The sequence below is a fragment of the Mixophyes fleayi genome, chromosome 3 (genome assembly GCF_038048845.1).
Source record: "Mixophyes fleayi isolate aMixFle1 chromosome 3, aMixFle1.hap1, whole genome shotgun sequence".
In the NCBI taxonomy this organism is placed as follows: domain Eukaryota; kingdom Metazoa; phylum Chordata; class Amphibia; order Anura; family Limnodynastidae; genus Mixophyes; species Mixophyes fleayi.
Genome location: NC_134404.1, coordinates 205,760,131 through 205,784,563, shown reverse-complemented (window position 1 = coordinate 205,784,563; position 24,433 = coordinate 205,760,131). Strand labels below are relative to the sequence as shown.

Genomic DNA, 24,433 nt, shown 5'->3' with positions numbered 1-24,433 from the left:
TGCAGATCCCGTAGGGCAGTAGAATTTACTGTACGTAAGGGGGTAGAACACAGCAAATCTTGTCACTTGGCCCACCTCCCGCTGCAAAATGAGGCAAACACATCATTCTGTCGCAGGGTAAAATTATACCACCCCCCATGAATCGCAACATCGAGGCCTCCATCTTGCCCACTTCACTATGAAGTGGTCAGGATGCAAGAGAATTGCCTGCTCTCTCGGGAAACCTACAGAGAAATCGGGAGTCTCCCGGACATTCTGGAAGAGTGAAAAAGTATGATTTTAACACACACACAATTGCCACATGTAAGAAGATCTTGATGTCCCCTCACTCTCATGAGTCATGTAAACCATAAATGGCAAAACCAAGCAGTATTTTAAATTAAATAGAAAAGCTTATTTTTTATGGAAAGGAGTGGTACTAACGTGGTCGGACTTTGGACTTTGATATGATGTTTGTTGTGATGTTTGCATAGTGTACCTCTTTATTATAAAAATGGGAGGTAGGTGTGCACACAGAAGGGCAATGGGCAGACCATCAAGGCGCAACTATGAAAAGACAGGGGGGTAAATGTATCATACCCCGATTTGTACAAGTCGCCGGAAATCGGCGAGTTGACAGCTAAAATTTAAAGCGGCACTGCCTTGTAAAGGGAAGTTTCCGGCGACTTGTACAAATCGGGGTATGATACATTTACCCCAGGGTGACTTGTGGTGTGCATCTGATGCGCTTTGTAAATTTCGCCTACCAAATCTGTCTGGAAGTATGTATGAAAGAAGAGGTTACAACTAGAACCAATGATAGGCAACCTGAGCCTTCAAAAGGGCGGCGCAGCAGCCTTACTTTATTCCCGGTGAGATGTACTTTGTTATGTAAAAATGGCAAATCTGTACAGTAGTATGTTAAAAAGCTTTGGTCTGTAATAAGACATCAGCAGGCATTTGAAACAAGTGTTACAAGTTATAACAAACAAATCTGACAATAAAGCAGTAAGGCACTGGGGCCACAGGTGGAGACTCAGTGAGCTGCCTGTTGCCTACCACTGACCTAAACAAAAGTAAACTCCTCTTCTTCATCAGGACCACAAAGTGCAGCCTCAATTGTTGGAGGTGCAGTGCGATCCATAGGCAGGAGGACTATAGGAAAAGATCTCTCCAATATGTTTCCCTTTATGTGGACAGTCAGTACCATGATCTTTGTACAGTATACAAACCAGGTAAAAACTGAACAGATCTCATGTTTTAAAAAAAGCATTCTATGTAACTGCAATAGCAGCTGCTATGGCCCCCATCTGACAGCAAGACCTTAAAAAGGATAGTTGTGCTGAAATGTGAGCACACACAGCTGCTAATCCTAACCCACTGACAGATACCTGGGTTGCCATGGATATCAGCAGCGCCTGTTCCACAGAAAGGGAATAACGTTTAAGGCACTTTTCTCTGGATGACCGTTTTGTCCCTTCTGATGTGAGTAAGCTAGTTTGATATGGACGAGACTAAAGTCAACTGTAGTACAACAACTTCTATATGTTTAAAGAGGAGCAAGCAGGAGTTTGGATTTGTCATGTAAATGGCGGTGTTACCTATTCTGTACTGTCTTGACACATCTTCTAACCATATGTAATAAACATATTGATTACATCTCATCATACAGTATATGATAACAATCTGTCAACAGCCAGACTGTGGACACCAAAATGGTGACAGTAAGGGATGTCAACAGGTACAATGTGCACTTGGTTAAAATGGTGACATCGTGACTGCTGACAGGTATTAAAGTCGCAATGCTGACATTCAAACAGCAATGTCAGTGTCAGCCGCCGCACCTGCCAGGAATACAGACACCAGACCCACCAACACAAAACAGTAAATAATAAAAAAAAACCAAATACATAAAACGTCAATACATTTTTTGAAAAAAAACGCCCCCCTCCCCCCAAAAAAAAGTTTAACCCTAGTGCTCGCAGCCTAGGATGACACTGGCAAATTCGAAGGGGACAAAAAGTATGTGGTTCCCCAAATGTTACTATTACCAGCACTAGACTATGGCCGTTTAGCTGGGGAACCCACAGTGTGGGGTCCACCTGCCATAACGACAACCAACACCAGGCCGGACAGCACAGAAGGGCTGTATTCCCTAGGGAGAATTGGTCCACAAAAAATAAGTCCCCCGCCCCTTAGGGTATCCAGTTCTGTGTTGAAAGCACTAGGGCTCTTGTCACATGCCTGGGCACTGGGTGTGGCGTAATAAAAATATATATATTTAATGTTAAAAACACCATTTTGTCCCTGGTGCAGTACAGGTCCCAACAAGCTCAGGCTGCCATTAACAGTTTGGACATACTGGAGCTTGTAGTACTATAAGCACCAGCATACCCATGACTGCCAGGGCATGCTGGCACTAGCACAACCACAAGGGCCAGTATGCCCTGGCACCCAGGGCCCGTTGGCACCTGTAGTACACCAAGACAAAATGTAAATAAAACACTCACCTGGTATGAAAATAACTCTATTTTAAACAAAATAAAATACACCCACCCCTGTTATACTCACCAACATCCATGTTCTTCTTTGTAATCCATGCTTGTACAAACAAAATTATACCCTAGCATCCTGGAAAAAAACCCAAAAAAAAACACATCCTCGGTTCTGCAGCTTTGCATAAAACCCATATAATCCAGAGGATCCTCGCTTCTTGCTTGACAAAATAAAAAAACCTTTAGAATACATCACAAACTAGCTCTTAACATGAAGAGCTCCCGCCGCATAATGAGAGAATTACAGCAGCTAGGTCTATTTATAACCTGGGGCTTTCCCACGACCTCGCTAAGGACATGGGAAAGCACCAGGTTTGCCATTTGCACTGGCATCGATCTTTGAACGTCGACATTGTTACTGTCAACTTCACTACCTGTTGACAGTCACAATGTCACCATTTTAACTAGGTAGACATACTGACCATGTCAACATTTCTGACTGTCGACATTTTGGTGTCAACAGTCCGGCAGTCGACTGGTTCAGCGTCAACAGATCGTACCCAACCCTGTATGATAGCAGACCAACAAACAGGATCTCTTCCACCTGGAACAAAATGCTCTGCTCCCGAATTTCCAGTTTAATTTACAATTGAAGCTACCTAAACTGGAGTCATTATCTAACCAGAAGGGTGTTTTAACCAACTTGACTCTGTTCTCTACAGAAAACAATGAAGTTTAAAGGGACATTTAAAACAATATGAATCAATATTTCAAGTAACATGTCTGATTTTTTTTTTTTGCTGAGAAAAACAAAATAAATTTCATGTCGGAAAGTTGGTATGTTCAAACATCACAGCAAAGAAAAAAGAAACAAGATAACCCACACAAAGCAATATGTTCATATACTTAATATAAATAAGGAAATTATACGTGGGAAATGAGCAGAATTTGTATGATTTGCAGTAAAGGAATTCGTATCGGATTTGTATCTGTCACTGTAAGTCTAGGTTTCTATTCACATCAACCATTCCCTATTTTATACTTATGTACAGCCCAGTTTTTACTGCAAGCTGTTAGATGCTTACTGTAGGCTGGCCACACACAATGCAGCATCTGCAACAAGGAAAATGGCTTGATATCACAGCATTTGATGAACTATCATTTATTAAAACTACATTCTGGTTTGTTATACATTTCATAGCGGCATTGTAATAGAAGTTTTGTTCTCAACATACATAGAGGTTATCTAACCTATATATCTTAAACAGATTTTTGGTAAATAAGAGCCTTACTTGTCTTGTATAATCATTAGACAAATGCAGGGAAAACAGTTGACTTTGAAGTAACCTATTAATTGTTTGTGTGAAAAAAAAAACCCAAACAAACATCCAGTACAGTCAGGGCCAGGTAGTGTCTAAAGTTCATTGAATAAAATTGTTTGCTGTTTAAAGGACACAATCCTGACATAATATAATGTCAAACAGTACAATAATGGATAGTTAAAAAGTATGACAGACCTGCACTAGCATATGTAATTGGTCGCTACTAGAGGGGTGCTTCTGCTATATTGCATACCTCCCAACATGTCAGTCCCTGGCAGCAACACAGGAGGCGTGGTCATGCCACGAGGAGGCATGGTCACATCACAAAGGGGCGTGGCCACATTTCCAGAGTGCTTGCCCATTATAAATCTCCCTTCACCAACATTCCCATTCACGGGACAAACATGTCCCCGTGCTGGACAGAGCCCTAAAATCGTGCCTGTCCCGCTGAAATTGGAACAGTTGGGAGCTATGTATTCTGCAGTAATAAATGGGGCATACCAAAATCTAGGAAGCCATGCCGTTAATGAAGTAACCGCAAAACATAAACCTGTAGAGCAAGATGAACGCTAAATGGGGCTGTAGTCAAGGTAGCCGTTTTAAAGGGAACACTCCTCAGATTTTCTGACTTTTCATTATCTGCCTATTCCCGCAGAACTCCACATATTATACCTCACAGCCTCCGACATTATGCATTATGAAGTACACATACATTACAACAAAATAAATGTGGACATCATCTTTACTGTTCTATACACATTAAGCGAACCTTAATGCCCACAGAGGTTATGCCCTCAATAGTATCCCATACAAATCATGCTACTAGCTGTGCCCCACAAGCATCAGTGTCCCACATACATTTTACCTGAACTTCTGCACACAAACATTATGCCAAAGTAGTATACTACCATAATTCTACTATTAATAGGGTGAACGCACATTATGTAGTACCATATACACATACACATGAGGGTTAATCTACTCCTTCAAGTAGCTTGGTGATAGTACTCTCGTAGCACGATGTACTAAAAATTCCTTCAGTATCCCACAAACTTTCTTCATAATATAGATCTCAAGAGTTTGAATATTAGTATATATGGGCACTCCTACTAGGGTATATTCAAACAAAAAATAATAAATGTGACAGTATTCATCTAGGAGTGCTGTATTAGAATATACATCACTTGTATCCTTAACTTTTAACCCTGCCCAGCAAATAACTTGAAGGTTTTTTCCCTCTGGCTGTTTTTTTTTTTATTATTGTAATTTTTTTTATACCTGGGCATTGACACAAACTCGGATACCATCTGGAACCAGGTGATAGCAGCATTCTGAATAATTGTTGGCACGTTTTTAGGTACTTTCCTATTATTTGGCGCCATCTTTTAATTTATGACAGTTTTTAATTTCTTTTCCGGAGACCAGTAAATTGCATTTTAATTGCGTTCAAAAGTGACTCAAATACGTTGTCTTCTCCGACTTCCAGTCTCCAAATTAATTCAGTTAAATATGACTTCAAATGCTGCCGCGTTGTTCCTCTGTCGTTTATTCCGCCATTTAGCAGATCCCCATATTCATTCGACGCCATGAGAATGGACATCAGTGTCATGATGGACAAAATTGTAGTGATGATTTACTTTGAAATGTCGAAATCCATCCTTTTCCAGTTCTTCCGTCTTGTAGACACTCCAACTATCCAAGTAAATTATAGAGCCTCTTTCGATATTGTCCAAAATTGCCATCAGTATCACTTGTGCTTCTCCCGACAGAGTCTTCTGAAGATCCATTGCTGAGGAAGCACTCGGCTGGTATTCAATTAACACTTCACCTCCGATCTTCAGGTTTGGCTGTTGATTGAGATACTCGGTGCAGAATTTTTGCATGTAGTTGTTCCAGTCGATGATTGTATTTTTTGTTCATGCCTAATTTCTCTTTGCACAACTTGATCGATGTAAATTCCTTAGCCCAGCAATAGAAGAAGCGAACGGCTGTCACGAATGGTAGACGACTGTCGGTGAACCGATTTCCCTGGCGGATGTTGACCTTCTTTGAACAAGTAGATTTTCTACAATTCCAGGAAATACATGAACCAAAGTAGAGCTTCATTTTATGATTTCTTTGACACAGCATCCTAGCTGGCAGTATTCCTTTCTTTTGCAAAAATGCCACAGACTCTCTTTCGGTAGAGGCAGAGTGAATAAATTCATTTTTAAATGTTGGTTGTATTTTTATTTATTTTTTTCAAATGGCTCCAGATAACTGGAAAGTTTTAAATGATGGTTGAATAATTTTTTTTAAAATAATTTGAAAAAAATAATTTTTTTTTAAATGGCTCCAGATAACTGGAAAGTACCCACTTTTACATATACCCAATTGATTACGCTGGATTTCATGTGATCAGATAGTTTGTCCTGGAATTATTTATTTTCCAATGTATTTGGTGGTGTCTATAGATTATATCCCCTAAATCATAGATGTACAATCAGATGTGCTCCCTAGGGGCTTGATCAGGGGCAGGCTGGGCTGGGGGGAAACTGCCTCCCAGGCCGGTCCCATAGTGGGCTACCTTGGGCTGAGTCGCTGGGCCACCTGCATTTTTTTTCATTTAAAATGTTCCTGTGTTGAGTCTTGCCCCCCCTGAGCTAAAATATGCCAGCCCTCCCCTGGGCCAGATTAATATTTGAACGCAAGTTCAAATGCGTGCCGCATTTTACGAGAAATTGTTCTGCGCATGCTCAGAAACAGACTGGACCCCAGTGAATGCAAGTGCATTCAATCCAAGTTCAAACGCAAATGACAGCCTATGATTTGAATGGTGGAATGGGGAAGGGGTGTATGCACATAGGCAATGTACAGTAAGGACGTGCCAAAGTCGAGCGCATGCACATCCATCCGATTCAAGCTCTGGGCATCTCTAAAGTACATAAATAAATGTATTCAATGGTAAAAAAAAAATATTTTTTAAAATTTATTTTTAGGAATGATTATTGTACTTGAATACGGGAGTATGTGCGTGCAATGTCCAGGGGCGGACTGGCCATCTGGCACTTCTGGCAAATGCCAGAAGGGCCGATGGCTTGATGGGCCGCTCTGTCCACCCGAGCAGCAGCACCTCCTGGCAGCACATTTTTTCCCCCCACCGGGCAGCACATACATTACCATGCGAAGGGGGCACAAATTCCCCTATGTCAGGTCTAAGATCCTCTGAAGGGGCAGTCGCTGACTGTGCAGTCGCTGATGGCTGGCCCCTCCTCCGGGACCAGCCAGCTTCACACTCCCTGCGCTTCCAGTCCATTTTTTTTATTTTTTTGTAACTTCCGCGCGGCCGCGCGATGTGACATCATGACGTCACGCAGCCATCCAGGAGCCGTCGGTCTGTTGAGCGCGCAGGGGTGTTGAGGTGAGTTGGTGTGTCCGGGGATAGTGACAGGTACTGGGGGGAGGGAGGGGGGGGGGGAATAAGTAAAAATAACTGCACGGGAGACTGTACGGGAGAAGTGATTTAAAATGTCTGCAGGGGGCAGGGGGGGTGTGAGGGATAATGTCTGCAGGGGGGGGTGTGAGGGACAATGTCTGCAGGGGGGTGTGAGGGACAATGTCTGCAGGGGGGGTGTGAGGGACAATGTCTGCAGGGGGGGGTGAGGGACAATGTCTGCAGGGGGGGTGTGAGGGACAATGTCTGCAGGGGGGGTGTGAGTGACAATGTCTGCAGGGGGGGGGGGTGAGGAACAATGTCTGCAGGGGGGGTGTGAGTGACAATGTCTGCAGGGGGGGGGTGAGGGACAATGTCTGCAGGGGGGGTGTGAGGGACAATGTCTGCAGGGGGGGTGTGAGGGACAATGTCTGCAGGGGGGGTGTGAGGGACAATGTCTGCAGGGGGGGGGTGTGAGTGACAATGTCTGCAGGGGGGGTGTGAGGGACAATGTCTGCAGGGGGGGGGGGGGTGAGGGACAATGTCTGCAGGGGGGGTGTGAGTGACAATGTCTGCAGGGGTATTGGGGGGGGATGAGTGACAGTGTCTGCAGGGGGATTGGGGGGGTGAGTGACAATGTCTGCAGGGGGAATTGGGGGTGAAAATGTCTGCATGGGGCAATGGCTGTAGGAGGGGAAAAATAAAAAATGGCCAATGTGTGTGGGTGGACAGTATATGACTGTAATGTGTGTGGGGGGACAGTATATGACTGTAATGTATGTGTGGGGGACAGTATATGACTGTAATGTGTGTGGGGGACAGTATATGACTGTAATGTGTGTGGGGGGACAGTATATGACTGTAATGTATGTGTGGGGGACAGTATATGACTGTAATGTGTGTGGGTGGACAGTATATGACTGTAATGTGTGTGGGGGGACAGTATATGACTGTAATGTGTGTGGGGGGACAGTATATGACTGTAATGTATGTGTGGGGGACAGTATATGACTGTAATGTGTGTGGGGGACAGTATATGACTGTAATGTGTGCTATTAAGTGAATGTGGGGCTGTTTGGGGAAAATTAGGTATATTTATTAAATGAAATTATGAATTATTTAATGCCTGAGATGGTTGTGGGAAATGGTTATTTTTATTAAATATAAATGCTATTTAATTTCTTGCTGGGGTTGTTTGGAGGGAGAGAAAGTGGTTTATTTATTAAATGGGAATACTATTAATTTAATGTTGGGGCTGGTTGTAGGGAAATAGGTATATTTATTAAATGTATATACTTTTTAATGTCAGGGCTAGTTGGAGGGAAATAGATGTATTAATCAAACGTGAATACTATCATTTTAATGTTGGGGCTGGAGTAAGGCCTAATTTTAAAACGTAGGTATTATATTGATTTAACACCGCTGCTGGTTGGAGTTTTCTAAATTTCATGTAACCATTTTTTTTCCAAATAGGGCCAGCAGCAACTGATCTAAAGACACCAGCAGCAACAAGTGGAGACAATGACAAGACAGGTAAGAGAGACCAGGACATTCTGCCAACTGTCCTGAATTTGGTGGGTGACTGTCCCACTTAGTCAGGATGTGGTCTGACTACAAGGACAGTTGGGAGGTATGTACTGCTTCACATTGTACTGCTTGTGAAGGCAGAACTGTGTGCACCTAATAATAGTGCTCACAGTATTGCCTGTGTATTTGTTGAAAATGTGTCTAATAACCATATTACATCATAGTAGCCCCCCTGTCTTAAGTGCCTAGGGCCCCCTGAGCCTAAATCCAGCTCTGGTTAGCAGGAGGGAGCGGATAGCTACTCCCAGTTCCTGGATAAGACACAGCCTGCAGAGCAAGCCGAGGAGCTCTAAGTCTCATGAGATTTATTAATCTTGTGAGACTCAGAGCTTCCCTGCTCACTCTACAGGAAGTTCCCACCCTGATGGATGTCAGAAGCGTAGATAAGTACAGTGGACTTGGGTGTTGTAATGTGTTTCTGGGGTGGGGGGTGGCATGATAGGGAGGGCCTGATAAATGTAATGTTTTATTATAATGTATGTATCAATGCCCCACATTGACCATGCCCCCAACAGTTTTGTCCTGCTCATCAACAGAGATGGGCCTGTATGCTTGAAATGCCAGGGCTGATTTTTAGTCCCAGTCCGGCCCTGGCAATGTCCATCTGTTTTTAAAAAACACAAACTGCATTCACTTTGCATTCCTTGTTGAATAGGATCCTAAATCTCTAGGGATGGAAACACCACTCTGCCTTGGCTGGATGTGAACACCAGGTACAATTTGGCGCTGAGAAGAGTCATAGGCACCAGAATACTAGATGTGAATTGATACACTTTACCACTTGGGTGAAGACGATGTCCACAACAGTTTAACTCTTTCACAGATCCATTTTAATTTACATGTCCATATTTCAGCCCACAGTTTGCATATGCTATTAAGCCTATCTTTGTAAACTTCCTAAAGACGTACTCTGATATCGGATACCAGCTATTTTCTACCTTACAATTATTAGGATTTTTGAATAGTGCCTTATATCCAGGCTAATTACCTGGTGGGAGGCCTATCACCGGTTTAGCTCTGGTTTGTTCCTAATAAGATTTGTGTGGGAATATAATTGATCAATCCTATATTTTATTCTTAATTATTCATTTGTTTATATTTATGCTTATGCATTTATATTCAGAGCTTACTACTAAGTTTGAATAAAAGCATTTATTATTGATTTTAATATATGGGAGTACAAACAAAAAAAATTGCTTTTAAATGCTGGTTTCTGTCTAATTGGACATTTATTTTGGTATATCACTATTTGAGGTGCATTTAGCGTAACCATTTCCTTTCCAATTTTTCCTTGTATTTTAATGTAATTGGAATACTGCAAAACCTCCCTCTTGGCCTTTTTGTTCTGAATACTGTTATTATCCTTCTATTGAGAATTGTGCCACATCAATTCAGCACCTGAGTTTTGTTTGTTTTCTTCACCCCAAATTGTGCCAGGTGAGATTAGTTTAGGAACTTATGCTCCCACTCTACAGAAGTTATTATACTGACTTCAAAACCTTCTCCAGGATGCACTTTGTTGGCACTTTGATGTGTGCTTGGGTGCGTAACCAAGGTGTTTTGCCCTACACCATACTTACCAACTTTCTGGAGTTGGTGTCCTGGAGCCTCCCTGGGGCAGGTGGGCGTGCGGGGGGCAGGGCTCCAAAATGGCGTCATTTTGGACCTGCCCCCGTGACGTAATGACGCAAAACGCGTCATTTTACAGAAATGCTGCTATTCCTGAAGAATTGCGGCATTTTGGCCCCAATTCTGCCCACTTCACTAGGAAGTGGACAGATGCGCATCCGAAATGCGGGAATCTCCCGGACATCCGGGAGAGTTGGCAAGTATGCCCTACACATAGGCTGTGCTTCATAATTACCTCCACGAATGACACCCTGTTTGTTTTCCAATATTTTGCAATAAAACTTTTGGCTGCATTGAGCAGAAATTGAGTTAGAGATCTCTTGTACATTAATATATTCTAAGCCACACAATGACATTAACACTAAATTGTTACTACATAACATACCGGTATATAAAAATCTAAATTAAAAATATATTTACATTATTATTGCACCATTATATCCAACATATATCAACTATTCCATGAAAGTTACTAGGTAAAAACAAATTTATTTTTATCTTCTTATTAAGGATATTCACAAAAGAAGATTTCTCCTTTCTCAAACACACCAGCATTAAGAAGAATTTTACCAATCCAAGCTTAAGAAATACCCCTAAAACAGTTGTGAATTCTGGCAATAATTTATTTCACCTGTAGAAGCAGTTGTGCACATTCCCATTCCAAAATAGTTGTGGAATACATGACATTATAGCATAATGGGCATTTAAACACCTTAAAAAAAATGGACTGTGTATGTATATATATGTGTATTTGTAATTGTGTGTATGTGTGTATATATATATATATATATATATAGATAGATAGATATATGTGTGTACATATATATATATATATATATATATATATATATATATATATATGTATATATATATATATATATATATATATATATATATATATATATATATATATAATACTGCATGAATGGCCTGTGCTGATGCATCAGCTTCCTTTGCTGTGTGATACACCCATGTTTTTGGTCAATAGCCAGTAAAGTCCACAGTGCAAGCACTATGTCAACTCTATGAATATATTTTAAATGCACCGGAATCAATAAAGGAACTGACCTTGCAAAATAGCCTTGCCTTCGCTCCTTCTTTTCTTCCTTGCTGTCCATGATAAACACTGCGTGGAGCCAGAGCAAGTTCCTTAGTCAGGAGACCTTTTCCTTTTTACTGCCTCATGTCCGCTGGCATTTCTCCTGCTTTGACAATACAAAGAGGTATATTTTAAAGCCAGAGAACCTGCTTCCAGTGTCATCAGACATCAACTGTATTCTTGAAAGATAAAGCAATAAACTTAAGAGACATAAACTAGGTCACATGGTATATGCATGATGCCAAGAGAAAAATAAAACCACGCCATACGAAACACACACACACACACACTGGTATAATGCAGGGTATGTCTTCAGTTCTATTGATGCAATCAAAACTGCATCTAAGAGAAACAAATATGATGATTTTTACATAGCAGCTGAATTTACAGCTATTTACTTATTATATAAGCATGAAAGCATGCATAAAAAGTGAAAGAATACAACTTAAACGGTAAACTGCCAGCCCCCCTTTGTATTGTCAGCAAGAACTACATATACCATAATATGACAATAGAGCATAGGGAGCAGTTGCTAGAAACTGTACTCTGTGATGGGGTTGGGTATGAAATGTCTACACCATAATGTTGACAGTCATAGGGCCTGATTCATTAAGGAAAGTAAAGCATTAACAAGGAGTAACTTGGCAAAACCATGTTGCATTGGACGGTGAGGTAAATTTAAAATGTGGGGACAGATTTATAGCTGGGATAAGGCATGTCCTAGATCAACTTTGAATTTCAGTTTAAAAATAAAGCAGTCAAGTATTTGTGAGGCAGATGAAAAAACAGACTATTTTCCTTATGTGCAAAATAAACTAATTTGCACCCCTTGCATTGTAACATGATTTGTCCAAGATCAAACTCACTCTTTTTTTTCTTTGCTTTGCTTTGCTCTCCTTAATGACTTACGCTCTCTACTGTGGAGAGGGAGGACACTTGCCCGAACTAAGAAAAAAAGTAACCGGAAAACTTCAGTGCTTAGGTGAGACTGAGCAGACTCCTCTAGAGAGTCAGGTATTGTTTCCCAGAACTTTATCAGTTCAGAAATTATTTAAAGAGACTTTTGGTAATTTGCTTGGATGACCTTTTTTAGGTTTTCTGCTTCTATTACTGAGCACAGACAACATGTTCATTTAATCATTCAGAAACAGAGAATTGATTTTATTGGTTACATTATTTTGAGAAGGGTTCTCAACTGATCAAAGTACAGGCTAAATTAGAGTGGGCTCAAGTAGTTAATCTTAAAGTGTTTACAACATTTTTAGGTATATCCAATTATTAATTATTGTTGTGAATTTATTTTAAAAAATGGCCACAATTCTGATACATTTTTAACCCCTATGCTTAACCATTGTATAGGTGGAAGCCTCAGATGGAGAAGTTCTCTTAAAGCGGTTATCAAATAAAACCTATATCCAAGTGCCTATTTACCAGAGAGTTCTCCATCAGAGAAACCAATAATGACATAGGTAGCTTAGAACTAAAAAAATGCTTAGTCTTAAAAAAGCAAGAAGCCCGAGTCTCTGTCAGGTCAAATGGGTTCTTTACTTTACTCTAATATTGCTATTCAGTACAAGGCTCCACCCAATGTTCCAACCCAAATTCTATATGTTTATACTAATTTCCGACAAGTATTCCTGTTCAAGGCCTAAGGGCTATATTTACTAAACGGCGGGTTTGAAAAAGTGGAGATGTTGTCTATAGCAACCAATCAGATTCTCTCTGTCATTTATTTAGCACATTCTACAAAATGATAACTAGAATCTGATTGGTTGCTATAGGCAACATCTCCACTTTTTCAAACCCGCAGTTTAGTAAATCTAGACCTAAGATTCAAAACTAGCAAGACATTCATGTAATAAAAAGACAACTACTCAGTAGATCCATTTGTTGATGTTCTCTTCAAATATGTATCTTGCACTTTATGTGCCAGGTCGAACACTTTATAGAAGTCTCCTTCAGGTCAACTGTTCCCTTGTCCATTCCTAAAAAAGCATTGTGCTCAACTTTCCATGGATTGTATTGCAGATTTAGCAGGGTCACAAGATAATTCAGTGATTTGGGTGATCACTGATTTATCCAGTATCACAGTTAACTCAACGTAGGCCTCTTCCCTGCATCTATTACTAAATTTGCAAAACTGTTGTAGCTTTGTGTTTGTATAGCAAGGGCAAGCTGTTAAATTAAAATTTTCCTTTTTTTTTACCATCAGGAAAATGGTATGACACATCATCATCACCATTTATTTATACAGCGCCACTGATTCCACAGCGCTGTACAGAGAGAACTCAGTCACATCAGTCCCTGCCCCATTGGAGCTTACAGTCTAAATTCCCTAACATACACACAGACAGAGAGATAGAGAGAGAGATACTAGGGTCAATTTTTGATAGCAGCCAATTAACCTACTAGTATGTTTTTGGAGTGTGGGAGGAAACCAGAGCACCTGGAGGAAACCGACGCAAACACAGGGAGAACATACAAACTCCACACAGATAAGGCCATGGTCGGGAATTGAACTCATGACCCCAGTGCTGTGAGGCAGAAGTGCTAACCACTGTTGCCTGAGCCTGTTGCCCATACATATACCAAATGCTACTAGTATGACCAACACATTCTTGTATGTAAGAAGTGTCCTTTAGACATTAAAGAATCATTGCTGGTTGTAAATGAGAAGGTAAAAAATAAGGATGAAAGTAAAAGTGCCTCTTTAAAATGTTCATTTCGATCCAGAAGTCCTTTTCTATAACAACTTTATCACAAAGGGTTGCACAATCAACTTTCTCAAGTAACCAAATATTGCAAACAACTGTGTACAAAACACTCTCGATATTCTAATTTGTAAACATGATGACTCCTGAAGCTCAGGGAAAATGTGAGCAAGCCCTTGCGAGAGCAATATATTCTTCTGGGACACTATTGTCAATAAGTGAAAATGTAAATTGGCAGGAAGCTTTTAAATTACTTGGACTATCATATGGTTAGTGGTGAAGATATTTTGTGAGCAAGCCGCTTTTAGAGTCAGAATGTGAATTTATATTGCAATCTGTCCCAGGAAAAATCAATGAAGTTGTGTGCCTTTCAGTACTTAGATGGACTATCTATGTATCTACTTAGATAGATGGACAAATGCACTGGAAAAAGTAATAACAAAGTTTGTGGTAACAAACTCAGACAGTTTTCAGCAAAAACATTGAAACACGAGAGTATAGGGAAACTGCAGAGTTTATAGTAAAACAGAGAAGATTGGTAGTGGTCAAGTATTTGTTTTGATAACCAACTATGCAAATAATAGAAAATAATGGCTAAATATCCATATATTACATCAATATGATGTACATCCAGTCGGCTAAACCTGTTTCTTAATGATATCATGCAATTGGACATGCTACAAAAGATATATAGAAGAGCAAAATACACATATACAAATACTCAAATTGTAGCTGCAGTCTTTAAGAAGGAGCAGGAATAAACGATTGGAAGAATAAACTAGTGATGTTCAGACTAGTTGGGGTGCAGTGGTTATCTAATTTAAAGGTTTACCAAAAATCAGCAGCAGCAGCGGCTATTATATAGCGCCACTAATTCCTCAACGCTTTACAGAGAACTCACTTGCATCAGTTCCTGCCCCATTGGAGCTTACAGTCTAAATTCCCTAACATACACACACAGAGACAAAGGTAGATAGAGACTAGGGTCCATTTGATAACAGCTAATTAACCTACTAGTATATTTTTGGAGTGTGGGAGGAAACCGGAGCACTCAGAGGAAACCCACACAAACACAGGGAGAACATACAAACCCCACACAGATAAGGCCATGGTTAGGAATCAAACTCATCACCCAGTGCTGTAAGGCAGAAGTGCTAACCACTAAGCCACCGTGCTACTCAAAAAATGAAGCTGTTCAGAAAACAGCATTAACTGAAGATCTTAAAGCTGTACAGCCATTTTACTATTCCATTTTTCTCAAAGACCCTGTTAAAAACCAGAGGAGGGAAGGGGGACTGCAATCAAGAGATTTTGGCTTGTAATCGGACCTCCCTCTTGCACCCCCGTCTGCTGCCAGTTTAAGTTGGCAAACGAAGTTGATTTGCCAATTTTGTATTACAGAACCAGCAGATCACCGGGACAAGCAGCCGCATGGAGCAGCAATTGGGTCTCCAGCTTAGGGGAGGGGCACACTAGTCAAATTTTATCCATAGGGGGGAATTCAACTGACCGCAAGATATTTTTTAACACCACTTTAAGTCATTTTAACAATGTTTGTTAAGATTTTCGAGCGGGTTAACCTTACCCGCGATTCAATTTTATATTTAACGTTCAATTTTTTTTCATGAAACGGTCGTCTCGCGCTCCAGTGAAAAGTCTATTAAAAGAATAGGGTGATTGAGAGCCCGCCGCGTTAAAAGCTATTCAATTGTTTTTTAACACGGCGCATTAAACAGGCCAATATGCTGTTTTATCTCGCACCTCTTTGGGGTGTGCTAAAAATCAAAAACATATGAAAACTATTTGAAATCATGCAATAATAATAAAAAAAAGATAAACTATGTTTATCAGTAATGCATAATAATAAAAAAATGATTTTCTTGTGAAAAAATAATGAAAAAAAAACATAAAAAAATAAAAACCACTAATTAAATATATTTATGTATGTTTTTGGTACAAATATGTATGTACTAATGTGTTTTGACATGGTATAGATGATTCTATAGTAAAAAATAGTGAAATAAAAAAATATGCTAAAGAAAGTACTGTGATGTAGATATTATCAAATAAATAGGTTGTGTAATGCAATCTAATGTATGAAAATGTATGCCAATCCTTTTTTTTGTGTTATACATGACCGTGTTAAAACTCCCCTTCACTCCCCTAAAAACTCGCAAACAACAATGTTTAACGAGCGGGGGCAGCGTTACCTCTTTTGCAATTGAAGTGCATGAGTTTTAACGCTGCATTAACTAAAAACGGTTGCTGTAGCAGTTAAGTACCCGCGTGTGATTTTTTTTTTTTTAACGCTGCAGGAAAAAAACAAAAAACTTCCGGTCAATTGAATACCCCCCATAGATGGTAGTACAGTTTTGGAGTACTCAGAAATATAATATAAATAGTATTTGATGAGGATGACTTTTGACAGACATTCATTATCCTATGACGCAGATAAAATCAGATGTTGTTGAAAATCTAAGTCAGTTATAGGGAGGATCAAAATAACGTAATTTGCAGCACCACGCCTCCCCACCCTTGCCACCTCACTTTTGGGATTTCAGGTAAAATAAAATAGGATGCAATATGATAATGCCCATGGTATCAAAAACAATGGCTGCCTTTTTGACTTTAACAACCAATCAAAGATCTACAAAAGACTCTCGCATTTCGCGGGAATCTCACAGACTCCTGGGAGAGTGTGGCAATCTCCTGCAATTCTGCCCACTTCACTAAGAAGTAGGCACATTTAGGTCCAAAACGCTGCAATTCACCGGGAATCGCGGCATTTGGCCCCACCCTCGCTGTAAAATTACTCGTTTGCATCTTTACGTCACTGGGCAGGTCCAAAATGACGCAAATTTTGGAGCCCCGCCCCCCATCATGCCCACCTCCCCCGGCAGGCTCCTAGAAGCCAACTTTAGAAAGTTGGCAAGTATGACTTTTTCAGCATTTTGCCCCTTTTCAATTAACTATTAGAAACGATTTTAAGTAGATTACTGAAGAATTACTGTTACGCTGTTTATAGGGCTCCAGTGAGACAATTTGATCAGAGAATGATCATGACTTATCTTAACCTGAAGAGATCGACTCACAACCACTGTCCTCTCGCTGGAAGAAAACATGCCCAACAGAAGAGAATTATCCAGTAAATGAGTTCCTGAAACTATCAATTAATCTTCCACTGACTTGGACATTATTCTAAACTATTATTATTATTATTATTATTATTAATATTTATTTATAAGGCGCCACAAGGCATCCGCAGCACCGTACAGAGACAAACAAAATCACAATACAATGGGAGACAGCACAGTACAGTAAACACAGCAACTCAGTACGCTCAATGCACAGCTAGAGAGGGCGGGGAAGGGGGAGGGAGGATCCGCAAACGACGGGGCCCAAGAAGGAGGGCGTGGAAGACAGGGAGACCCCCAGGGGAGGAGGGAGCGAGAGTGGACGTGGGGTGGAGGACCCTCGAGGAGGAGGGCTAAGTAGCTGGAGAGCAGAGTTAGAAGTGGTGGAAACAGGAGGAGAGATGGCCCTGCTCAGAGGAGCGTACAATCTAATATTTTGCCCACAATTATCTTGGTAATTATATTGGTAGGATATATGAGTATATTATATTTGGAATCTTTGAAAACTAGCCTCTGCAAGCCGAGCCAGATTGAAATCAGTGAGGTAAAGATGAAAAGACAGCAGCATTCAACTAAGTATAATTAAATGTATTTTCATACTTTATTGCTTAAATGCATAAAACAGCATTGTTTTAGTCCATTGGACTTTAGAGAACATGTAAACAGAGCATTGACACTGAGTGCACTACTCTTTCTACCCCTGCTCCACAGTGCACTTTTGCTACAGTACAAGTTATGTTCATAGGAATCAATGGTACTTTTTTAAGTGATCGGTTACCCTTATTTCATACTCTGTGTATGCTCTGTCACAACAAACGGCTCTATATACTAATGTAGATACAGCCCCAGAGCTCTGTTGCGGAGCAGAGAGTTATGTAATATTAGAAATAGTGCTAAAAAAATGAAACAGAGCTGACCTCCACGTTAGAGGTGATAGAAGATTTTGGTGCAGAGTGGACATAAGGGGAGAGAGCAACACGTCCCATAGTCATGTTTAATATGAATGCCATTATCCTCATCATTTATTTATATAGCGCTAACATATTCCGTAGCGCTGCTATGTGTATTTAAATATGTATATAATAAAAAAAACATTTTTACCCTGCCCTGGTGGTTCAGTGGGGATTGGGGCTCCAAAAACGGTGCTTAAATGCCACTTCAGCTCCTATTCAGAGGCGTGGTGTAAGGGGCAGTCCCCGTCCATGGTGGTCCAATAGAGGGACCAAGGAGCTGCCTCTGAACCAAGCGGCTGTTGCACTGTAGTCCCAGCCAGCAGCCATTGTAAAGTGGCACTGGAGGGCACTTGTAAAGGCGCCTCTTGGATTCAAATGAATTTGGGGGATGTCGGCTATCCTGCAGACCTGATCCTTAAGTGGTCAGGGGGAACCAGCCACAGTCACCAGAAGTAAGCGGTTCCAGGTGGTGGTGAAAGAGCCTTGTGGAGGCAGTGACTACTCTCCTATAACTGGTGTACAGTTGGAGTGTCTGGTAGCAGAGTAACTACAGGAGGGGCCAGTAACGGTAGGTTACTGACAGTAAAGAGAATCCCAAGACAAATCGGTAAAACCACTGGTAAAACCTATCCTGTCACACCTATCTGTGCAAAAGACTTGGTAAATGGTGTAAATAAAGTAGTTGTTTCTATGTTTTTTTCAGAAATATCAGTTTCAAAGAATGCATATATGTACTGCATGGCATAGCAAAATAGCAATGACCAGGATATTATGCCAAAAAAAAGATAATACTAGCATACCACAGCAAAAAAGTATAAATTTAGCATGCAGTGTATAATACAAAGAACTGTAGTCTGAGATAGTGAATATGACTATCATGTGTGGCATGCAAAAATAAGGAAATATTTATTGTACCATGTAACTGCAGAGCACCTAATTCTGAGAGCTGGTGATAAACAACCCCCACCCAATATTGTGTCTAGTGTAGAGCAGACCTAACAATCTGCTGGCTATGGTAGAGCAGACCTCACATACTGGCAACTAGTGTGAGCAGACCTCTCAGTCTGGTGGTTAGCATTGAGTAGACTCACCAGCGTAGTGGCTAGAGTTGAGCTGACCCTGGGTGGGTGAGCAGACCACCCAATGTGGTGGTTAGCATAGAACAGGCCTGCTAATGTGGTGGCTAGTATTAAGGAGATGCCCTAATCTTGTAGCATGGGTTGAGCAAACTCCCAATCTGGTCTGCGTATTGAGCAAGTCTCTATACTTTTATGTATTCAGCCTGCAGCAGAGCAGAAAATGTTGAGTGCAACTGACCCCGTGCTTCATAAGGATTTCACAATTTGTCCCCATTTCCCCCACCATAGAAAGCAATAATAAATGTACCAAATTAATAAATAAAAAAGATGACCATGGACATCTGTGTTCCCATGGAGGGCACAGATGTCCATGTATAGACCATAAGTTGCAAGCTATCTCAAATGAGGTCCTCTAACAACATGGTAGACATATGTACTTATAGATATCTGGCACAATCAGATATCCACTTGTCAGTTTGACAGGTGCCTCCAGCAACACTAGACTCTCAAAAATTTGAGCTAATGCAGGACACTCTATTGCATTATTATGATGTAATCAGGCATCAGAAAATGTCATCAGTCTTAATAAGCAGCAGCTTAATTTGTACTCATTAAATAATTATGGCAAAAGGTATTACTTATCTTCCATTTTTAGAAAAGGTAGAAGGACATATAACTCTTTTGGTCCAACCTGAAAATTCCCACTTCCTACTTGCATAGGTCAGAGAAAACAAAAGTAAGTTGCTGTAGTCTGAGACGAGGACTTGCAAAACAAAATCTGGAACTTTTTATTATAACATTGTTATATAGATATATATAAATCTCTATCTATATATGTATGTCTATCTCAAATACAAATTATGAAACCAGGTTATGTTGTTTGTTCTCTATGTTTCCATTATGGTTAACTGTAATGATATACTGAATGACGAACCAGCTATTATTGCGGGTCATGATGCTTATGGAGTAGCAAATCCATGTTACTAATACTAGAACGCAAACTATGGGGTATATTTACTAAACTGCGGGTTTGAAAAAGTGGAGATGTTGCCTATAGCAACTAATCAGATTCTACTTATTTAATTAGTACCTTCAACAAAATTACAGCTACAATCTGATTGGTTGCTAATGGCAACATCTTCACGTTTTTAAACCCACAGTTTAGTAAATCTAGCCATATGTCTTATTGCTACCTTCACAGATGTTACACCTTTGACCCATGGGCTGCTTTAATATACCCGATTGAGCTGACAAATTCGTTGCAATAAGTATCAATTTTCCCTCCTTACTCTTTTCTGAAAATATGTCCAAAAAACAAGTCCAAAATAAATGAAGAAATATTCAGCTGTTTGGTGTATCTCAAACAAAGGTAAATATGCATCCAATGAACTTAGCAGCTAGGAAAATACTATGCTTTCTATCCGGTCCTGACTTGTCATGACCACAGAATGGACTAATGCAATTGACCAAGATATATCCTGAAGGTACAAATACTGCACATTTACCAGATGGTTCCTTGCCCGTAAGCCAAGTGCTTATATCTGTCCAAAAATTCCAAGACATCTTCTAAAATACTTAAATAGGAATGAACTTGGAATTTTGTCATCATTTAATACAACACAAGGAACAAAATATCAAATGTTTATTATAAACTGCTTTACTGGAAACACACAGTAGAACTGGCTAATGATGTTTAATCAGGTAATTGCTGGTGTTTGTAGAAAATGTTTGTAATATCATAACCCAACAACTGGCAAATCAGATGTGTTTGATGAGTTTATTGATCTGATTTCTTCTATTTATGATATTAAATAATGACAAGGGGGCATGGTTTGGAAGCCAAAGATTGTGGAATGCTTCTCCTTAGAGCTCCACCCATAAGCTTTGGCAAACCACTTTCCTTTGAAACATTACCGCTACCATCGTTCCCCCAACCCAAATATATCAGTGTACCAAACTCTGATCAATCTTCTGGGCAAAGTAGTTCAGATCCAGAATAATTCCTTCGCCCTAGGAGCCAAGTACAGCACTGCCCCCAAACTGAGTAAACACACTGCACTGGGCCCAAACACTTCTAGTATCCCGTCCTGCTTCCTGAATAGAGCTGGTGACTTGCTCTTACGGCGACTGACTTCTTTTACTGACTCTTGCTACACGGAGCGAGCCAGAGACTAGTCACATCAAGCAATGCCACTTGACAGACTGGAGTCCTGAACCATCCGTCAGACCCCCAGCTGCAAACTACATCTGTAATCAAGGTGCCGGACATTAGCCAACACATGATGATCTACATGCCCCGCAGGTATAAATAATTATCATCCGTCAGTGTGTATGTGTTGAAATAGGAGCTGCCTAACCCCTAGCACCTGTTAGGGTTTCCAGTATGAATACCACACAGAGTAGTTGTGCTTAAAGTGCAATTGGTGGAGTTGAGGAAGAGGAGAGCTCCATTGCTAATTGTCATTGCTGAAATAGAAATAATAGGGCTGGAAGTCTTGTTCTAAATCTGCAGTCACATTGTACTGTGTTATATAGCTAACACACAAACAGGAGAGGTCCATTGCTCCATTGCTAATTGTCCGTGCTGAAATAGAAATAATAGGGCTGGCAGTGTTGTTCACAATCTGCAGTCATATTGTACTGTGTTATATAGCTAACACACAAACAGGAGAGGTCCATTGCTCCATTGCTAATTGTCATTGCTGAAATAGAAATAATAGGGCTGGCAGTGTTGTTCAAAATTTGCAGTCACATTTTACTGTGTTTTATAGCTCACCCAGAAATAGGAGAGATGGCAGTGTTAGTGCTGAAACAGAAATTGTAATATTAGGGCTGTCAGTGTTGTTAAAAGTCTCCAGTGACATTCTACTGTGCCATAGTTCATACAGAAACAGGAGGGGTTGCAGTGTCCTTGTCACTCTCCAGTCACATTGTTCTTGTCACTCTCCAGTCTTCAGTAACATTGTTCTTGTCACTCTCCAGTCTCAGTCATGATGATACTAATCCCTCTACCTCATGTGCTAAAGCCTATGTTCAAGTGTATAGTGGTTTTAAGTAAGGGAAAGAAAAATGTCAATAAAAAGCTTGTACCTTTTTAAAGAAATAAACACCTCTCTAATAAAGGTGAAAGTATACTACAGAAAAACAAAAAAATGCCAACATACCATTCTACACAAAATATTACCAAGCATACCAGCATCAGGTAGCTCCCTTCTCTCAGCTAGATCTCTAGATCTGCAATCTACACTGTCATCATATTCACCCTCATCAGTGTGAACATCATTCTCAAACAAAACTAATTCATCCCTGGAATCCACAATCACAGAAGTCTGTGTACTTTGATGTAATTGCCATCCTCATGGAATTTGTAGTTCATTTTACGGCACAGCTGTCACGATTTTTGGGCAATTCTTTTAGACCAGACCAAATGTCAAAATGTTGTGCTGACTCATCTGCATCACCACTGGGTGTTATGGGAAAGCTAAGTTTTCTCCTAGAAGCAGGTGCCAGAAAAACTGAAGGAGGCGACATCATTGTGTCATGTACCACTTGAGCTGTCAGCTTGCTGACCAGGAGCTCATTGCATCTCTTGAGATCTAGGTCAGTTGGAAAGATAGAGAAGACATAGCTTTTAAACCTAGGATCAAGCACAGTTGCCAAAATGTAGTGATCCGATTTCAAGATGTTGATAACTCTTGGATCCTGGAAAAGCGAATAAAGTTCTTAATCTACAAGTCCAACATAGTTGGCGAAATTGCCTTGTTTCATTCCCCCCTTCAATTTCTCTAGCTGCTTTTCAGAACGTCTAATTAGGGGAATCACTTGACTCAAGCTAACAGGGTCTGCACTCTCTTCACAGGTGACTACTTTGAGGGGTTTCAGCACCTTGCACAATATGGAAAGTATTCTCCACTGTGCTGGACTAAAGAACATTCCCACTTAAATTCTATTCTTCTTCCAGCTGCTGCATTCTCCTACATGCTGTTGCAGAATGCCGGAAATCACTCGAAATATTTCAGGACACAGACAGCAAACTTCTGTACTACCAAGTTGATTGTGTGAAAAAAACAGGGAATGTGATGGAATTCCCCCAGCTGTAATGCTCTAACAATATTGGTGGCGTTATCAGAAATCACATATCCTCAGGAGAGTCCAAGCAGAATAAGCCATGTTGCAATGACATCCCTTAGTGTTTCAAACAGGTTGTCAGTAGTATGCCTCTTTGTGAAGCAGATGATACACAGAGTAGCCTGCTTCTGAAAGATCTGGCATTGTTTGTTAGATGCTGCTGCTTTTCCTGTTGCTGAAGGTGATTTACCAACCCAGTGGGCTGTCATAGTCATATAATGTTTAGTTTTCCCAGTTCCGCTTGTCCCCATATCTGTGGTTAACTGTACAGTGGGTAGAATGGCATTGTGTATCCCAATTATTTTCTTTTTTGTAACCTCCTGGTACAAGTGAGGAATTGCTTTTCTAGTAAAATAGTGTTGAGATGGAATTTGGTAACGAGGTCACAGGACATGAATTAACTGTCTAAAACCAGCTGCATTAATAGTGGATATTGGAGGCAGATCTAATACCAGCATAGTCGCCATGGCGTCTGTGATCCGCTTTGCAACTGAGTTACAACTTTCATACTTGCTTCCTCTTGCAAAGGATTGTTTAACAGTCAATTGTTGTAAACTACTAGTAGTCTTCTTCTTGGTCTGCTTCTGGGATGAAGATCCACCCCCAGCAGCAGGAGCAGCAGCAGTGGGCCTAACGCTTAAGGATTCTTCTGAGGAGTCCTGGATAGGGGAGGAGTCATCTCGCCTTAGAAACTTGGATGCAGGACTAACTCTGATCACTTGTGAGGATATTGATGATGAAGGTGTTGGGGGTGTAGATTGTAGGTGCTGGGATCTAGCTGAGAGAAGAGAGGTAGCTGATGCTGGACTGCTTGTTGTTACTTTTTTAGCATAAGTTTCTGATTTTCCCAAGAGCTTTCGATGGTATTGGTTCAACCATCTAGGAACTTCTTCACACGTAACAAT

General features: G+C 40.5%; 1 protein-coding gene across 2 annotated transcripts in view; it reads right to left on the bottom strand.

The window, feature by feature from the left end:
• Positions 1-24,433, bottom strand: part of NCOA7 (nuclear receptor coactivator 7) — a 198,426-nt gene that overhangs the window by 147,069 nt on the left and 26,924 nt on the right. The window contains exon 2 of one of the 2 annotated variants that reach the window (XM_075203019.1): positions 11,493-11,629. In XM_075203019.1, coding sequence (XP_075059120.1) covers positions 11,493-11,542 — 50 coding nt within the window. In that variant the 5' untranslated portion in view covers positions 11,543-11,629. The remainder of the gene's footprint in view (positions 1-11,492; positions 11,630-24,433) is intronic. The other variant, XM_075203018.1, reaches the window with a different exon arrangement.